Here is a 19,957-nt window from a genome sequence, read left to right on the forward strand (position 1 = left end):
TCTTTTTCATCGACGTAGATCCCTCTTGGGGAATCGGGACAACCTGGGAGACGCCGATGAAGTCCCCGATCGGCCTATCGAGGTTGTCAAGGGAGGAGTCTGATGGCGTCGCCGTTTTGAGGGGGTTGGTTGCCGAGGGCCGGCTCCCCCCGGTGGCTCGCCTTATTTCCGAGGATGCCTTGGTGAACGTCGGTCTAAGCTCGGTCCCCGCCGACCGTGAGCCCGCCATCACTTCTTCTTTTTTAGCTCTTTTCTCCTCTTTCGTTTCTTCTTTCCATCAGCTTCTCAGTTTCTAACCATCTCGTTCTTTTTGCAGAAATCGACGACGTCATGCAGTCGGACAGGACAATGGCTGTTAGTAGGGCGTCCCTGCTGGAAGCGGTCCGGAGGAAGAAACGGACTCCTCCGAGCGGGGTCCCACCGGCGAAGAAGCCCCGCCAGCAGGCGACTCCGACGCCGACAGACGGGTCCGGGCCCACCGATCAGGGGGACGCCGCGGGCTCGGACCGACAGTTGACGCCGTATCAGCCCTCCGGTGATGAGACTACCGCTTTTCCGGAGGTGTCATCCGGGCGCGCCCGAGACGGCCGGGTCGGACGCGGTCGGTCCCCAGCCCGGCCTTCGACTCGGTCGGCCTCGGATGATACGAGGAGGGGCGCGCCGAGGCCTCGGCCGAGCGGGACCCTGTCGATTTCTGGCGCGGGCCCCGCCCCGAGCACGGTCGGCATGACTCTCCCTCAAGCAATGGGTAAGGGTAAGGCCGCAGAACTACCGTCCGGCTCCGGGGCGAAGTCGGGGTCGGCCTTCACTTTCGCCGGCGCCCGAAATCTCATCGAGACGGTGCTGCTGGAGGGTGACCGTAGGCAGGTCCGGCAGATGAGGATCCCTGAAGTCGGAGCTGCCAGCTGCGTCTGCCTCATGTCGGTGAGTGTTCTTTTGGCTGCTTTCGCCATTTATAGGCTCTATTGATCCCCGTTTGACGCTCTCGTTTTTCCTGTCTCTTAGCTCGCCCAGTACATGATCCGTCTGGAGGAGAGCCACGAGGAACAGGCGAGGCTCCTGGCGAAGGCCGAGAGCCGACTGAAAGCTGTAGAGGAGGGAGGCCAGGCTGCGGCGGGGAGAACGACCAGGGACCTCGAGACGAGGCTCCAGGTGGCCGAAGAGCGGGCACTCGGCTTCGCCGCCCTCGAGAGGCAACTGTTGGAGGCTCAGGAGCAACTCAAGGTTGCCTCGGGTCTCGAAAGCGAGATCAGGAAGGCGGAGGAGCGAGCCGAAAAGCAGTCCCGGAAGGCTGCCGACTTCCGGGAGAGGTGGGAGAAGGCCCAGCAGTCGGCCGACAACGCCCGCAACCGAACCCGATCTCTTGAAGCCAAGATGGCCGAATTAGAGTCGGCCTTGGAGGGGACTCGTGCGAGCAACCAGGAGCTTCATTCGCGCCTGGAGGAGGCTGAGGCTGCTCGCGTCGCTGCCGAGGCGAAGCACATGGAGGCTCGGGCCGATCTGCTGAGGGTCTCCTCCGAGGCGGACGAGCGGATTGTGGCGAAGGTCATGGAAGCGAAAGCTCAGATTACGGAGCGAGCGGAGGCGGCGCTCGCCGAGAAGAGCACAGAAATCGGGCGTCAGGCGGTACAGGCCTATCGTCAGTCCGCCGAGTTCATCCGTGACATGTCGGATGCGGGGTCCGACTCCTTTGCCTTAGGCTTCGATGAAGGCCTGGCAAGGGTGTCCACTAAATACCCCGGAATTGACCTGAGTGGGGTCTCCCTCCTCGACTCCCCTCCGATGCCATTGCCTGCCGGTTCTCCAACCGTCTCCCTACCCTTCGCGGACGTGCTCGCCGTTCCCGATCCAGGGGTTCCTCCAAGCTGACCCTCTGTACTTTTTCTTTGTTCTTTTCTTTGTATGTTGGCGTTTTGCCATGTTGTATGGGTCTCGGCCCTGATGCAACGAAAGTTAATGCAAACAAAGTGTTTCCTCATTTCACTTTCGTCCTTCCTCTTTTTAACTCTTGATAGCGTCTCGCCGACTCCTGACTCTTGAAGTTCCTCCGGCACTAGGCCAGGCATCCGAGGGTTAGGCCTCAGGAAATCCTTCCGGCGCTAGGCCAGGCATCCGAGGGTTAGGCCTCAGGAAATCCTTCCGGCGCTAGGCCAGGCATCCGAGGGTTAGGCCTCAGGAAATTCTTCCGGCACTAGGCCAGGCATCCGAGGGTTAGGCCTCAGGAAATTCTTCCGGCGCTAGGCCAGGCATCCGAGGGTTAGGCCTCAGAAAATTCTTCCGGCGCTAGGCCAGGCATCCGAGGGTTAGGCCTCAGGAAATTCTTCCGGCACTAGGCCAGGCATCCGAGGGTTAGGCCTCAGGAAATTCTTCCGGCGCTAGGCCAGGCATCCGAGGGTTAGGCCTCAGAAAATTCTTCCGGCGCTAGGCCAGGCATCCGAGGGTTAGGCCTCAGGAAATTCTTCCGGCGCTAGGCCAGGCATCCGAGGGTTAGGCCTCAGGAAATTCTTCCGGCGCTAGGCCAAGCATCCGAGGGTTAGGCCTCAGGAAATTCCGCTCATTGGTCGGCCAAGGCTGGCGCAAGCCGAGGCGACCGGTCGGGGCTTCAGGCTAGTCTGCTCCCGGGATGATCATCGGGTTAGCCTGGCATCCGAGGGCCGAGCCTCGGGAAATTCCGCTCGTTGGTCGGGCATCCGAGGGTTAGGCCTCAGAAAATTCTTCCGGCGCTAGGCCAGGCATCCGAGGGTTAGGCCTCAGGAAATTCCGCTCATTGGTCGGCCAAGGCTGGCGCAAGCCGAGGCGACCGGTCGGGGCTTCAGGCTAGTCTGCTCCCGGGATGATCATCGGGTTAGCCTGGCATCCGAGGACTGAGCCTCGGGGAATTCCGCTCGTTGGTCGGCCAAGGCTGGCGCAAGCCGAGGTGACCGATCGGGGCTTCAGGCTAGTCTGCTCCCGGGATGATCATCGGGTTAGCCTGGCATCCGAGGGCCGAGCCTCGGGGAATTCCGCTCGTTGGTCGGCCAAGGCTGGCGCAAGCCGAGGCGACCGGTCGGGGCTTCAGGCTAGTCTACTCTCGAGATGATCATCGGGTTAGCCTGGCATCCGAGGGCCGAGCCTCGGGGAATTCCGCTCGTTTGTCGGCCGAGGCTGGCGCAAGCCGAGGCGACCGGTCGGGGCTTCAGGCTAGTCTGCTCCCGGGATGATCATCGGGTTAGCCTGGCATCCGAGGGCCGAGCCTCGGAAAATTCCGCTCGTTGGTCGGCCAAGGCTGGCGCAAGCCGAGGCGACCGGTCGGGGCTTCAGGCTAGTCTGCTCCCGGGATGATCATCGGGTTAGCCTGGCATCCGAGGGTTAGGCCTCAGGAAATTCCGCTCATTGGTCGGCCAAGGCTGGCGCAAGCCGAGGCGACCGGTCGAGGCTTCAGGCTAGTCTGCTCCCGGGATGATCATCGGGTTAGCCTGGCATCCGAGGGCCGAGCCTCGGAGAATTCCGCTCGTTGGTCGGCCAAGGCTGGCGCAAGCCGAGGCGTCCGGTCGGGGCTTCAGGCTAGTCTGCTCCCGGGATTATCATCGGGTTAGCCTGGCATCCGAGGGCCGAGCCTCGGGGAATTCCGCTCGTTGGTCGGGCAAGGCTGGCGCAAGCCGAGGCGACCGGTCGGGGCTTCAGGCTAGTCTGCTCTCGGGATGATCATCGGGTTAGCCTGGCATCCGAGGGCCGAGCCTCGAGGAATCCGCTCGTTGGTCGCGCGCCTATCACTTGCCGCTCGACGGGGTTTCTCCGTGGCCAGCTGCGATCGTATTTCTCCTCCTCTCGACGCGTCGCCTGGGGAACACCAGAAGGCTATTAAATGCTAATTGAGGCATTACCTGGGAAATCGGATCGGCCAGTTGCTGCTTGCGAGGAGTGCCAGTTAAGCGGCCGCGATACGCGCGTTCTTCGAGGCGGATGCGGCCTGGGCGCGTGCGGAGATACGTGTGCCGTGGGATACACGCCGCCCGGAGTGTCCTGCATGAAGAATGCAATTAAGGAGAACGACGCTTAGGAGGTCGTGGGAGGATACGCCTCGAGAGCCGGAACGGCTCCGGATTCGATGCGCCCGCATTTATTGGAGCCACCCGCATCGGAACGACCGGAGGGCCACGGTTTGGCTATAAATATAAGTGCAGGTGCGGTGGAGCCTGCCAAGCCGGAGCTGTTCAGGTTGCCATGGATCGTGGACCTCCTCTCCGGTGCGTGGCTGGGAAGCCCCTGCCGGAAGAACGGGAGGTGCGCCCCTCGCGACTTCCGCCAACTAGCCGTTTCATCTGGGATCAACGGGGAGATTCTCCCCGGTGGAACTCCGCTTTAGGCGTTTCATCCGGGATCACATCCCCCCTCTTTTCCGTCCCACCTCCCGATTGAGCTCTGCGCCAGACGCTTCATCCGGGATCGCGCCTCCTCGCGCTCTTCTCCCTTGTATTCCTTCCCTCCCCTTCTCTTGGGGAGGGCCGGAATATCATTTGGAGGTGGCGTTCCTCTAGGAGCAGTGTGAACTCCTTCTTCGTCCACTTCTTCTTCGTCCGCACCGGCTCTTCGTCTTTTGCGTAAGGCGTCGATGGCGCCTCCGGGGAGAAGCACCCACGCCCGGTGGGATTGCAGCTGCTTCGGGTGGAGGGTTTGGGATCCCGAATCTTCAACTCTACGGAGTCCCCACCTCTTCCTTACTTTCTTTACTCCCCAATCCCCCTCTGGGAATTCTTTGTAATCACACGAACACGCCATTGTGACCAGGAATTATTGAAATGAAAAGGACTATACATTTTTTGAACTGTCTTTCTGGCTTTGTCTTTCTACTGGTAATACACCCGTAGGTTAGCGGAATTCCAGCTCCTTGGAATTTCTCGACCATCTAGGGCCTCCAACTGGTAGGAGCCAGGTCGGTTTACCCAGCGAACCCTATACGGGCCTTCCCAATTTGGCGCCAGCTTTCCACCTTCCGCGGGTTGAGATGCTTTGGCTCGCCTTAGCACCAGATCTCCGATTCTGAAAAGTTTTGGTCGGACCTTGGAGTTATAATATCGGGCCACCCTCCGCTGATACATCGCCATCCGAACCTGCGCCATTTCCCTCGCTTCTTCCAAGAGGTCCAAGTTTCCTCGGAGTTGCTCCGAATTGGCCTCGGGTCGGTGCGTAGCCACCCGGGGCGAGGGGAGTCCGAGCTCCACGGGGACAACCGCCTCCGTGCCATAGGTTAGGCTGAAAGGCGTCTCCCCGGTAGGGGTCCGATTCGTGGTCCGATACGCCCAAAGGACGTTCTCGAGTTCTTCGACCCAAGCTTGCCCCGTCCGACCGATTCGCGCCTTAATTCCTTGGAAGATTGTCCGGTTTGTCACCTCGGCCTCACCGTTGGTTTGGGGATGCGACACAGATGTGAACCGATGCTCGATCCCGAATTCCTCGCAGAAGTCACGGAAATGCTTGTTGTCGAACTGTCGACCATTATCCGAGATGAGGACCCGGGGTACCCCAAATCGGACAATGATGTTTTTCTTCACGAACTTCTGGACTTGCGCCTCCGTGATAGTGGCCAGCGGCTCTGCCTCCACCCACTTGGTGAAGTAGTCGATTGCAACAATCAAGAATTTCCGCTGGGCGGAAGCGACGGAGAATGGTCCGAGGATATCCATTCCCCACTGTGCGAAGGGCCAGGGTGCGGTGATTGGTGCCAAGGGGACAGAAGGGGCTCTCTGGACGTTGGCGTGGTGCTGGCAGGCGTCGCATTTCCGTACGTGATCCTTTGAGTCCTCCAACAAGGTAGGCCAATAATAGCCTTGCCTCATGATCTTGTGCGCCAAGGACCTAGCCCCCGAGTGCGATCCGCAGACGCCCTCATGGACTTTCCCAAGGACGTAGGCCGCCTCCGAGGGGCGGAGGCACCTTAAGAGGGGGGCGGTAAACGAGGTCCGATACAGCCTCCCTTCATAGAGTACGTAGTGGGCGGACTTCCTGACAAGTCGCCGAGCTTGATCTTCGTCTTCAGGGAGGATCCCTTCGGCGAGGTAGGCGACGAGCGGGTCCGTCCAAGACGGCTCCGGATCAATCGCCATCACCGCTCCAGCCTCGCCGATGCTCGGGGCATCCAGGGTCTCCAGGTAGATTGCCCTCGACAAGTTGTGCGCCTCTGCGCCCACCAAGCGGGACAACCTGTCGGCCCTGGCATTTTCGCTTCTGGGGATCTGCTGGATGTCGACACTGCCGAGGTCGGAAATGAGTGCTTGCACCTTCCGGACGTAGTTCTGCATGGTCGGGCTCCGGGCCTCGAACTCCCCACGGACCTGCCCGACCACTAGCTGGGAGTCGGTGAAGACCTTCAAACGCCGGATGCCGAGTTCCCCAGTGAGTTTGAGTCCTGCGACTAGGGCCTCGTATTCCGCCTCGTTGTTGGTAACTGGAAATCCAAACCTCAAGGCATACTCGGCTATCACTCCATCAGGACTGGTAAGGACCAGCCCGGCTCCTCCACCCTCGGGGTTCGACGACCCATCGATGTGAAGCGTCCAGGTCGGGAGGTCGAGGCTGGGCGTTTTCGGCGGTCTAGGTTCCGCCTCCTGCACCGTGCACTCAGCGAGAAAGTCCGCGAGCACCTGGGCCTTGATGGCGGGTCGAGGCTGGTAGCGGATGTCGAATTCTCCGAGTTCTACTGCCCACTTCACCAGCCGTCCCGCATTCTCGGAGTTGCTGAGGATCTGTCGTAACGGTTGATCAGTTAAGAGGGTGACAGAATGGGCCTGGAAATAGGGGCGGAGCCTCCGGGTCGCGGTCAGCAGCGCGAAGGCGATCTTCTCAACCTTCGTATACCGCGTCTCGGCGTCCCGTAGGACCCGGCTGATGTAGTACACAGGCTTCTGGAGCTTTGCCTCTTCTCGAACTAGCACCGTACTGACCGCGGTTGGGGAGACCGCCAGATAGAGGTAGAGCATCTCCCCTTCTTGCGGCTTGGACAGTAGGGGAGGAGACGCCAGGTATTCCTTGAGCTGGTCGAATGCTGCTTGACATTCGGCAGTCCAGAGGAAGTCTTTTGGGCGTTTTAACACCTTGAAGAATGGTTGGCAGCGTTCGGCCGATTTTGCCACAAATCGTCCGAGCGCGGCGACGCTTCCAGCGAGCTCCTGAACTTCCTTTACTTTGGTCGGAGGGGACATACCTTAGATGGCCTTGATTTTGTCCGGGTTGGCTTCGATACCCCGCTGGTTGACAATGAAACCAAGGAACCTCCCGGCCGAAGCGCCAAAGGCGCACTTCGCTGGGTTCAGCTTCATGCGAAACTTCCGTAAGGTGGTGAAAGTCTCCTCCAGATCCACGATGTACTGGTCTGCCTGGCGGCTCTTCACCAGCATATCGTCCACGTACACCTCCATGTTCCGGCCAATTTGCTCTTTGAAGATTTTGTTGACGAGGCGCTGGTAAGTGGCGCCAGCGTTCTTCAGACCGAAGGGCACTACCTTGTAGCAGTACAGCCCCCGGTCCGTTATAAAGGCAGTTTTCTCCTCGTCCTATTGGGCCATCATTATCTGGTTGTAACCGGAGAAGGCGTCCATGAAAGACAGCAGCTGATATCCGGAAGTCGCGTCGACCAGTTGGTCTATCCGCGGAAGCGGGAAGCTATCCTTAGGGCACGCCTTGTTCAGGTCGGTATAGTCGACGCACATCCTCCACTTCCCGCTCGCCTTCCGGACAAGTACAACATTTGCCAGCCACTCGGGGTAACTCACCTCCCTTATGAATCCTGCCTCCAAGAGTTTGTCTACCTCCTGGTCGACCACCCGAATCCGATCCGGGGCACAGTGTCTCTTCTTCTGCTTTACTGGCCGGTGGGTCGGGTCGACGTTGAGTGCGTGAGAAATGACCTCCGGGTCGATCTCAGGTACATCGGCTGCCGACCAGGCAAATACATCGGCATTGGCTCGGAGGAATTCCACCAACCGGGCCCGAGCTCTCGGGTCGAGATTGGCGCCGACCCGGACCACCCGGTCCCGGCGGCCTTCCTCGAGGGGAACTTCGACCACACCCTCGGCCGGCTCCCCCTGCCGCAAGGCCACCTCGTCTCTGGCATCAAGGGACTCGACGCTTAGGGCTTCTGCGGGCTTCTTCCCTTTGAGGGTCGCTAGAAAACATTGCCGTGCGGTCGGTTGGTCGCCTCGGACCTCCCCGATCCCGACCGCCGTGGGGAACCGCATGAGCAAGTGGTACGTAGAGACCACCGCGCGAAGGGCGTTCAGTCCGGGTCGTCCGAGGATAGCGTTGTAGGCCGAGGGAACACGGACGACCAAGAACCCGAGTCGCACCGTGGCTTCTGCGGGTGCGACGCCCGCAGTCACAGGCAGCTCAACGACACCTTCCGCCGGGACAGCGTCACCGGTGAATCCTATGAGGGGGTGGATATTTTGTGCAACAATTGTCTGGACAAGCCCATCTTTTGGAAGGCCTCGTAAAACAAGATATCAGCTGAGCTTCCACTATCCACAAGAACACGCCTTACATCATAGTTTGCCATAGTGAGGGAGATCACCATGGCGTCATCGTGGGGGGTCTGAACCCCCTTTACATCCTCATCACAAAAGGTGATTACATTGCCGACCCTCTGCCTCTTTGCGACGGCCGCCCCTAACGCTTCCGTCGAGCCCCCTGCTTTCCTCACGGGCCGGGGGCAGCCCCCAGTGATACTGTGGATCATGCCCGCAACGGGTCGATTCTGCTCCCGAGGCTCCGGAGGGGCCGGGTCGGCCGGACGCGGGTCTGCGGGGGGACGTCGGTCGCTCACATATCGACCGAGACGCCCCCGGCGGATGAGAGCCTCGATCTCGTCCCGAAGCTGGAAGCAGTCCTCCGTGTCGTGGCCGTGGTCTCGATGGTACTCACAGTACGCCCGGGAGGGCCTCTTCCCAGGGATCCTCCGCATCTGTCTCGGGGCCGGGAGGTCCTCCCGCCCCTTGATCTCCATAAGGATCTGGGCCCGGGGAGTCAGGAGAGGGGTGTACCGGTGAAAACGTCGGGGCGGAGAGCGAGGGCGTGGGGCGCCGTGGTTCTTCGCCGGCGACGGGCTTCTGCGCCGACACTGAGGCGTCGGGCTCCTCCTCTGGCGTGCCTCTTTCCGCCTTTTCTTCCCAAGCTTTTGAGGGATCTCGGCGGCCTCCTTGCTCCGGTGGGCGGCCGCCTCCTCGGCGTCCGCATACTGGTTCGCCCGGGACAACAGCTCTGGGAAGCTCCGCGGCAGGCGTTTGTCCAGGGAGAAGGTGAGTCTGCCCTTCCGGAAGCCACGCTTCAGGGCTGAAAGAGCTACCTCCTGACTCAGGTTCCGGACCTCCAGCGTAGCCCTGTTGAAGCGGGTAAGATAATCCCGCAGGCTTTCTCCCTCGTTTCGCCGGACATCAAAGAGAGAGTCGGAGACCAGTCGCCGCCGGCTACTGACGGCGAAATGAGTGATGAAGAGGCGAGTGAACTGGTCGAAGGACCGGATTGAGTCAGCCTCCAGCCCGGCGAACCATGCCCTCGCCGGGCCACGGAGGGTTGCCGGAAAAGCCTTGCAGAGAAGGGGATCTGACGCTCCATGGAGGAATATAAGGGTCCTGAAACTCTCGACGTGATCCCGCGGATCCGCCGCCCCGTCATAGGGCTCGATCGCCAGCATTTTGAACCCCGGCGGATTCGGGGTCCGCAGGATCCTCGAGGCGAGCGCCGGCTGGGAGGAGATCTCTAAGTCAGCGAAGGGATCTTTGGAATGGCCCTTCAGGACCTGGAGTTGTCGGTGGAGATCGTCCACCCGCCGGTCCAGGGAGCGCGACCGATGGGTGGAAGACAAGGAGCGGCGAGAGGGGGACCGACTGGAGCGCGGGTTCCTCGAGGACTGGGGGGTCTGGGAATGCGCTCGGGCCCGCCTCTCGTACCCCGCGCAGCTCCGGTGGGAAGGTCCCGGCAGAATGGAGCGTGCTCGAGAATCCTCCTCGCGCCAGCGCTCCTCCCCATGGGAGAGGAAGGAGCACGGGTTGAGGAGGACAGGCGAACGCTCAGGCAGCGGCGGCTCCTGAGCCTGCTGCGGCGCCCGGGACATCGCACCATGCAGATTCTGCACCGCATCCGCGAGGGTGCGAACCTGCTGGGTTAGCTGGTCGAACTGGGCGGCTTCGACCATCTGAATGGGCGGTGGGGCGGTGGAGTGTTGCTGATAGCGTGTTGGAGATGCAGCGGCCTCCCGGCCAGTGGCGCGAGAGGCCCCGCGACCGGAAGCATTGGAAGCTCCACGACCACCTCGCCGTGCCATTACGATCGCTCTGAGATCCGGGCCCTTCCTCTAGCGCCAACTGTTGCTGGGGGTCCAAACCGAGAACGATTGGCACAGCGGTGTGAACGGGGTTCCCTTGGAATTGCTTTGGTTGCACTCCACCTTCCGCCGGAAAACCTGCAAGCAAGCCTCGCACCACCACTGGGGTAGTGGGGGCCCTCCGACGATCAAGTTAGAGGGAATCGAAGGAGAAGGAGAGGTGGCAGGTAAGATGATGCTACGGAGAATCTTGCTTACCCCCCCTTCCCCCCCAGCCCCATATATATCAGGCTGGGGGGTTTTTCTGGGGATTGGTCATCGTGTGGCACGATGGGGTTGCCACTGACGTGGCCGTTACAGGGCGTCGTGGGGCAGCGCCGGGTACGGCCATGGCAGGGCGTAGTGGAGCTCCGCTTTGTACGGTTGTTACAGGGGATTGTGGGGCAGCACCGGATTCGGCCATTGCAGGGAGTAGTGGAGCAGGGGGCCGCGGCGTGCCTCAGGAGAACAGTCTGTTGTTGTCAACAGATTGCCGACCCGAGGTCGGATTGCTGGATCAAGGGGCAACCGACTCGGGGTCGGACTGCTGGATCAAGGGGCAGCCGACTCGGGGTCGGGCTGCGGACCCGAAGATATCCGACCCGAGGTCGGATTGCTGGATCAAGGGGCAGCCGACTTGTGGTCGGACTGTGGAGCCGAAGGTATCCGACCCGAGGTCGGATTGCTGGATCAAGGGGCAGCTGACTCGGGGTCGGACTGCGGAGCCGAAGATATCCGACCCGAGGTCGGATTGCTGGATCAAGGGGCAGCCGTAGTCTTCCTGGGCGCGCGTGCCGGTCACGTGGGGCATGGTGGCTAAGTTCCCCCGTAACAGCGTCCATGAAAGACAGCAGCTGATATCCGGAAGTCGCGTCGACCAGTTGGTCTATCCGCGGAAGCGGGAAGCTATCCTTAGGGCACGCCTTGTTCAGGTCGGTATAGTCGACGCACATCCTCCACTTCCCGCTCGCCTTCCGGACAAGTACAACATTTGCCAGCCACTCGGGGTAACTCACCTCCCTTATGAATCCTGCCTCCAAGAGTTTGTCTACCTCCTGGTCGACCACCCGGATCCGATCCGGGGCACAGTGTCTCTTCTTCTGCTTTACTGGCTGGTGGGTCGGGCCGACGTTGAGGGCGTGAGAAATGACCTCCGGGTCGATCCCAGGTACATCGGCCGCCGACCAGGCAAATACATCGGCATTGGCTCGGAGGAATTCCACCAACCGGGCCCGAGCTCCCGGGTCGAGATTGGCGCCGACCCGGACCACCCGGTCCCGGCGGCCTTCCTCGAGGGGAACTTCGACCACACCCTCGGCCGGCTCCCCCTGCCGCAAGGCCACCTCGTCTCTGGCATCAAGGGACTCGACGCTTAGGGCATTTGCGGGCTTCTTCCCTTTGAGGGTCGCTAGGAAACATTGCCGTGCGGTCGGTTGGTCGCCTCAGACCTCCCCGATCCCGACCGCCGTGGGGAACTGCATGAGCAAGTGGTACGTAGAGACCACCGCGCGAAGGGCGTTCAGTCCGGGTCGTCCGAGGATAGCGTTGTAGGCCGAGGGAACACGGACGACCAAGAACCCGAGTCGCACCGTGGCTTCTGCGGGTGCGACGCCCGCAGTCACAGGCAGCTCAACGACACCTTCCGCCGGGACAGCGTCACCGGTGAATCCTATGAGCGGGGTGGATATTTTGTGCAACAATTGTCTGGACAAGCCTATCTTTTGGAAGGCCTCGTAAAACAAGATATCAGCTGAGCTTCCACTATCCACAAGAACACGCCTTACATCATAGTTTGCCATAGTGAGGAAGATCACCATGGCGTCATCGTGGGGGGTCTGAACCCCCTTTACATCCTCATCACAAAAGGTGATTACATTGCCGACCCTCTGCCTCTTTGCGACGGCCGCCCCTAACGCTTCCGTCGAGCCCCCTGCTTTCCTCACGGGCCGGGGGCAGCCCCCAGTGATAGTGTGGATCACGCACGCAACGGGTCGATTCTGCTCCCGAGGCTCCGGAGGGGCCGGGTCGGCCGGACGCGGGTCTGCGGGGGGACGTCGGTCGCTCACATATCGACCGAGACGCCCCCGGCGGATGAGAGCCTCGATCTCGTCCCGAAGCTGGAAGCAGTCCTCCGTGTCGTGGCCGTGGTCTCGATGGTACTCACAGTACGCCCGGGAAGGCCTCTTTCCAGGGATCCTCCGCATCTGTCTCGGGGCCGGGAGGTCCTCCCGCCCCTTGATCTCCATAAGGATCTGGGCCCGGGGAGTCAGGAGAGGGGTGTACCGGTGAAAACGTCGGGGCGGAGAACGAGGGCGTGGGGCGCCGTGGTTCTTCGCCGGCGACGGGCTTCTGCGCCGACGCTGAGGCGTCGGGCTCCTCCTCTGGCGTGCCTCTTTCCGCCTTTTCTTTCCAAGCTTTTGAGGGATCTCGGCGGCCTCTTTGCTCCGGTGGGTGGCCGCCTCCTCGGCGTCCGCATACTGGTTCGCCCGGGACAACAGCTCTGGGAAGCTCCGCGGCAGGCGTTTGTCCAGGGAGAAGGTGATTCTGCCCTTTCGGAAGCCACGCATCAGGGCTGAAAGAGCTACCTCCTGACTCAGGTTCCGGACCTCCAGCGTAGCCCTGTTGAAGCGGGTAAGATAATCCCGCAGGCTTTCTCCCTCGTTTTGCCGGACATCAAAGAGGGAGTCGGAGACCAGTCGCCGCCGGCTACTGACGGCGAAATGAGTGATGAAGAGGCGAGTGAACTGGTCGAAGGACCGGATTGAGTCAGCCTCCAGCCCGGCGAACCATGCCCTCGCCGGGCCACGGAGGGTTGCCGGGAAAGCCTTGCAGAGAAGGGGATCTGACGCTCCGTGGAGGAGCATAAGGGTCCTGAAACTCTCGACGTGATTCCGCGGATCCGCCACCCCATCATAGGGCTCGATCGCCGGCATTTTGAACCCCGGCGAATTCGGGGTCCGCAGGATCCTCGAGGCGAGCGCCGGCTGGGAGGAGATCTCTAAGTCAGCGAAGGAATCTTTGGAATGGCCCTTCAGGACCTGGAGTTGTCGGTGGAGATCGTCCACCCGCCGGTCCAGGGAGCGCGACCGGTGGGTGGGAGACAAGGAGCGGCGAGAGGGGGACCGACTGGAGCGCGGGTTCCTCGAGGACTGGGGGGTCTGGGAACGCGCCCGGGCCCGCCTCTCGTACCCCGCGTAGCTCCGGTGGGAAGGTCCCGGCAGAATGGAGCGTGCTCGAGAATCCTCCTCGCGCCGGCGCTCCTCCCCATGGGAGAGGAAGGAGCGCGGGTTGAGGAGGACAGGCGAACGCTCAGGCAGCGGCGGCTCCTGAGCCTGCTGCGGCGCCGGGACATCGCACCCTGCAGATTCTGCACCGCATCCGCGAGGGTGCGAACCTGCTGGGTTAGCTGGTCGAACTGGGCGGCTTCGACCATCTGAATGGGCGGTGGGGCGGTGGAGTGTTGCTGAGAGCGTGTTGGAGATGCAGCGGCCTCCCGCCCAGTGGCGCGAAAGGCCCCGCGACCGGAAGCATTGGAAGCTCCACGACCACCTCGCCGTGCCATTACGATCGCTCTGAGATCCGGGCCCTTCCTCTAGCGCCAACTGTTGCTGGGAGTCCAAACCGAGAACGATTGGCACAGCGGTGTGAACGGAGTTCCCTTGGAATTGCTTTGGTTGCGCTCCACCTTCCGCCGGGAAACCTGCAGGCAAGCCTCGCACCACCACTGGGATAGTGGGGGCCCTCCGATGATCAAGTTAGAGGAAATCGAAGGAGAAGGAGAGGTAGCAGGTAAGATGATGCTACGGAGAATCTTGCTTACCCCCCCTTCCCCCCCAGCCCCATATATATCAGGCTGGGGGGTTTTTCTGGGGATTGGTCATCGTGTGGCACGATGGGGTTGCCACTGACGTGGCCGTTACAGGGCGTCGTGGGGCAGCGCCGGGTACGGCCATGGCAGGGCGTAGTGGAGCTCCGCTTTGTACGGTTGTTACAGGGGATCGTGGGGCAGCGCCGGATTCGGCCGTTGCAGGGAGTAGTGGAGCAGGGGGCCGCGGCGTGCCTCAGGAGAACAGTCTGTTGTTGTCAAGAGATTGCCGACCCGAGGTCGGATTGCTGGATCAAGGGGCAACCGACTCGGGGTCGGACTGTTGGATCAAGGGGCAGCCGACTCGGGGTCGGGCTGCGGAGCCGAAGATATCCGACCCGAGGTCGGATTGCTGGATCAAGGGGCAGCCGACTCGGGGTCGGACTGCAGAGCCGAAGGTATCCGACCCGAGGTCGGATTGCTGGATCAAGGGGCAGCCGACTCGGGGTCGGACTGCGGAGCCGAAGATATCCGACCCGAGGTCGGATTGCTGGATCAAGGGGCAGCTGTAGTCTTCCTGGGCGCGCGTGCCGGTCACGTGGGGCATGGTGGCTAAGTTCCCCCGTAACAGGTTCATATAAATCCTATTTTGAATAGGATTAGATCCATGCATTAGACCCAAACCATCTTACCATTTAATTTGATTAAGTGGTTAATTAAAGGGGTTATGAGGGAGGGGCCCACGCCCCTTCCCTTGGGAAATGCGTGGAAGGAAAAAGGAGGGGCGTAAGCCCCTCCTTGCTGCCGAATGGAAGAGATAAGGGTGAGCTCCTAAAAAATAGGAGCTCATCCTTATCTCATGGAGAAATAAAAGGAGGAGGAGTTTGGCCCCTCCTCTCATCCTTTTCTTTTGGTTTTCACGGCAGCAAACTCCCTTCCTCCTTTCAGCCGCAAGGGAAAAGAAAAGAAAGGGAGGCGTGGGTGGCCCTTCTTCCTCCCATTTCTTGGTTCCAACAAAAACAAAAAGGAAAAGGCTGAAAGTGTTTTGTTCTTTTTCTTTTTGATCCATCCTTCTTCCTCCTCCTCCCTGGGCATTCAAGAGTTGATTGAAAGGGAGGACTTCAGCCATCAAAAGCCATCTCTGCAAGGGAGCTAGCACCCCGGGGAGATACGTAGGCTTCGATCGAATCATTACTTTGTGTGGATACCCGTAGAGGCCGGACGCGTGTGCGGCTTCCATCGAACCTTCTACAAATCCACGTGAATCAGATTTGCAGAGACCATCTTCCCGCACAAGGTGAAGATCTAATCTTCTTAATAATTTTAAAATAGTTTAAAATAATTTAATTCTAATCTATCTACAAACGAATGGTTTTAAAATACGTTCATGCGATGAACGGATCCCGCATAGTTTTTCCGCTGCAATCTGAAAATTATTTCGAATTTTCATGGCATATGTGGGATACTAACAGTGGTATCAGAGCCATGGTTATGTAGATTAAGATTAGAATTAAATTTTTCAAGGCATTTTAGATCTGAAATTTAAGGAATTATGCTTGCTGAAATTTATGTATGCAGAATTTTCAGCTTGCTGATTTTTCTGCATACTAATATTTAAATGCTTAGATTAATGATTCTAATGCTTTGATAATGTGATTACAAGTGTTTAGAGTCAAATCTTGCATGATCAGTAAGTCATGAGATGGAATAATCAATTAAATTACAGATCTGAAAATAATTTTTATGCATGTGATGCGTATGGTGATGATCATGCATGGATGGACCCTTTGAATGTGCTGAAATATTCTGCGATGTTTTGCGATGCATGTAATTTTAATTTTCAGATGCCTGCGTGCATCTTAAATTCATGTATTAGAGACCTGCGTGTCTCATGAAAAGGATTGTAATTTTATTTTTATTTTTATTTAATTTTTAAAGCAATCTGGGATGTAATCTGTGATGTGTGTTGCACGTCGATGGTTGATCAATATGTACATCAACAAGCTCAACATGCACGGATCGAGATCAAGGGTTGATTGAAGATGGATCAAGGAGTTGATCACAATTGGACCTAGAGGATCAAGATCGAGTCAAGAGTTGAAGACGATCAAACCAATTGACGTGCATGTGCTTGTAAAATGACCCCATCCTAGATCCATGATCATCACCATTTAATTTTATTTTTGATAAATGCCTGGATGTTTAATGCTTATGTTTATGCGGGTAGATTTATATTTGCATGAGATGTGAATACGCGATCGAGTGAGACCTAAATCGAAACCTCCCTAATCAGTCGAGAGTGAACCAACATAAGTTAGTCATATTAGATTAATTGATCTAATTGGTGTCTAGGCAAGCCTATAAGGTGGTTACTTAATTAGGACCTTACTCTCTGAGTAAGGGGAGCCTCCCACCTGCTTACCTGGTCAATTGTTCGATTACCTCTTATGAAGAACTCAAGTTGCAAACACTAAGACTTGATTATGCAATATTAAGTCCATAGGTCTTCCACCGTAGTAGAGCTGCTAAGGTCTTTTCGGTGTTGATTTGTCTCGGCTGGACACGGTGGGCAAGTTGCATCGGAGGACTGGACCTCTCTATTAGACATGAGATGTTGTGGGGTAAAGGTGGGGTTGGGCACCAATAACTGTTAGGTGAGGACCCAATGACGACTTTATTTCCGCGGTTATACGGTGGGTCTGACTTAACTAAGTAATGGGACCAATAACTGTTAGGTGAGGTCTTCATCACTTAGAGACCAAGTACCACTGCAATATGCTTGAGAAGCATTGTACAAGAGTTGTACACTCATCCATTTATATGTCACCAATAACTGTTAGGTGAGGCGGCATGTAAATCGGTGAGACCGCAGTACCCACTAAAAATCCTAGTCGCGTAGGGTTTTCGTTTCTCCATCAGGGGAGTATGAGGGATTCGAGAAAATAGTGGGAGCATATTTGTTTTAAAAGTCTCTAGAACAAATTAAGTTCAAGTACAAAGTCTAACTAGAATCTATACTCTCTACAGATCACAATGTCAGCTTCAAACCCTTTGACCCGAATCCTTGAGACCAACAAACTGACCGGAACCAACTATAAAGACTGGCTTAGAAACCTTAAAATTGTTCTAAATTGTGAGAAAATAGGGTATGTGCTCGAGAATGATATCCCTAGGCTACCAGCACGTCCTACTGATGATCAGCATGAGACGCATCAGAAGTGGACTGATGACGACATTAGGGTCAAGTGCTATATCATGGCATCCATGACTAACGAACTTCAATGCCAGCATGAGAACATAAAGACTGCTAGAAAAATACTGGCTCACCTGCAAGAGTTGTATAGTGAGCAGAGCCGCACTGCACGCTTTGAAGTGTCCAAGAGGCTCTTCAAGGCAAAGATGTGCGAGGGGCAGTCTGTCCACGATCACTGTTTGACTATGATCAAGGACCTCGAGGAGCTTGAGAAGCTCGGTATGTCCATGCATAAGGAACTGCAGATAGATCTGATCTTGCAATCCCTTTTTGATTCATTTGGTCAGTTTATAGTAAACTACCATATGAATAAAATTGAATGCACGAAGACCGAGTTGTTGAACATGTTGGTAACTGCTGAAGTGGCCTTGAAAGGTTCAAGGGGCTCTGTTCTGGCTGCTGAGCTGACTTCTAGTTCTAAGAGAAAGTCTACTTGGAAGAAAAAGAAGCCTGCAAAGAAGCACAAGAAAGACAAAAAGCCTAAGAAGGAAGTTCATAAGAAAAGGGCTGATGACAAAGAAAAATGTTTCCACTGCAACGTCGACGGCCACTGGAAAAGGAACTGCCCTTCATACCTCGAGAGCCTGAAGAACAAAAGGGACACACCTTCTGAAGGTATCCTAGACTTGCTCGTGATTGAAACTAACCTTACGGTTTCTTCTACTTCTAGTTGAGTTATAGATTCTGGTTCTAGTGCTCATTTGTGCACTACTATGTAGAGTCTAAAGGAAAGTAGGAGGCTGGCGGAAGGTGCAGTGACCCTTCGGGTTGGCAAGGAAAGAGGAGAAGGAGCAATAAGAAGGAAAGGAGAAGGATGAAAAGGTTATAGAGACGCAATAAGAAGAGAAGAGGAGGAAGAAGAAGAAGAAGAAGAAGAACAAGAAGGAGGCTAGGGTTTTTTCATTCAATCATCAATTGTCTCATACATGAGAGGGGTGATCTTTATATAGACCTTACATCTTAATCAAGTCAAGTAATCAATTGGCCAAATCAATCAATTGACACCGACTAAATTTGGGCCCTTACATCAATTAATCCCTTACCAAAATTGGTCCACTAAATTGACCCAATTACATAAACCCAATTAACTAGTCTAATAATAAAAGAACTAACCAAATTAATTTGACTAAGACAAAAACAAATAATGCAATAAAAAAAAATGACTCGGACTCAAATGGACTCAATCCGAGTCTGACTCAATCTAGGGGCTCAAGATCATTTGAATGAAGGGTTCCGATATCCCCATCAACTCCTTTCAAATGAGAAAAACTCGACCCTATCGAGTACAGGTCGGCCGGTTGCCATACTTCTCCAGGAGATCGGGGTCAAGGCGCTGCAACTGGGCTCTAGAAATCCACGTCATTGTTAGATGTATGCCCTAGAAGCCAATTTTGGCTGACACATTATTAATTCTAGGACATAATTTGTACTTGACTTTATTATTATTGAATAAATGAAAGGCATCTTTTTCATTCATATTGTTATTGTGTCTATGAATCGTCCAAGGAATTAATAAAATAATGATGCATATTCTCAAGAGTTGAGAATTTGAGCCATGTATCATTGATAATTAATTTCTAAAATGCTCCTGATTGATGGATCATCACGAGGACGGTGATCGACACGATGAGATCAGTGCACACATTACTTTCCCTGAGGATGGACGAGACTCGAGTCCACGGTGTTGGGACACTGAAGTAATAGTGCAGGTGCTTGTTAGAGAACAAGGGTATTGAGCGTGACCAATACAAGGTCACTTGGATGTCTATCCACTCGTCAGTGACTTGCTTGATGTTGCAGTAGTGTGACTGGTCCTTTGACCTGCGATGCTTCGGCTACTCACAGTGAGGTTATTGTAGTTTGACTGCACACATACATGGTCTCTAGCCATATGGGTCCATGCAGTGTAGATTGGCTGCAGTAGGTTCACTGTAGGAGTAGGGTATGCACCTATAAGGAATCTATCGACCTTGATAGATAAGGAGAGATCCTATGTGATTTATAAGACTGAGTTCGCAATACCTCGGCTGGGGCAGATTGCACAGTGGAGAAAGAGTTTTCCACTCTCGGACTTAAGTCGAATAAATCTTCACATATGACAGACGATGGGGTTTGACAAGTTGTCCATGACCTCCGTACTGTAGGGATCCACGATAGAAGGACTGTATCACATGATAACTGCACATAGAGGTTCATCATTTTATTTTGTTGGGTAACCACTACATGCTGCTAGGTGTCACTGGTGGATGGTGGGACTCACAGGGATTATCTCGATGATCGATTAACCCTAATGAGTAGAGTTGGAATCGTTCCAATTCATTGAAAGGAGTTTTCAATGATATTGTGATAGAGATCACAATATATCTCACTACCAGTCAGAATAGAACCTATGGGGTCACACACACTAGAGGCATTGACCGATCCGATGGTTGAATCGTGATTAGGAATCACAAGTAATCAATTCGATTGATAATAAGTTGAAGAAGGAACGGAGGCAAATAATTAATTGGACTTAAAACAAGAATCCTACTTGAACTGGGATTCCTGCTTGGACTGGAAATCCTAT

The 19,957-nt window shown here is 56.2% G+C and overlaps 1 protein-coding gene across 1 annotated transcript in view; it reads left to right on the forward strand.

Moving 5' to 3' along the window:
• The first annotated feature begins 203 nt into the window (after positions 1-203).
• Positions 204-19,957, forward strand: part of LOC149753675 (uncharacterized) — a 36,174-nt gene continuing 16,420 nt past the window's right edge. The window contains exons 1-2 of the mRNA XM_089930361.1: positions 204-924; positions 1,006-1,626. Of these exons, the coding sequence (XP_089786487.1) occupies positions 331-924; positions 1,006-1,626 (1,215 nt within the window). The 5' untranslated portion in view covers positions 204-330. The remainder of the gene's footprint in view (positions 925-1,005; positions 1,627-19,957) is intronic.

This window comes from Phoenix dactylifera, chromosome 4 (genome assembly GCF_051530095.1).
Source record: "Phoenix dactylifera cultivar Ajwa chromosome 4, Ajwa_hap1_PhDact_Kaust_v1.1, whole genome shotgun sequence".
In the NCBI taxonomy this organism is placed as follows: domain Eukaryota; kingdom Viridiplantae; phylum Streptophyta; class Magnoliopsida; order Arecales; family Arecaceae; genus Phoenix; species Phoenix dactylifera.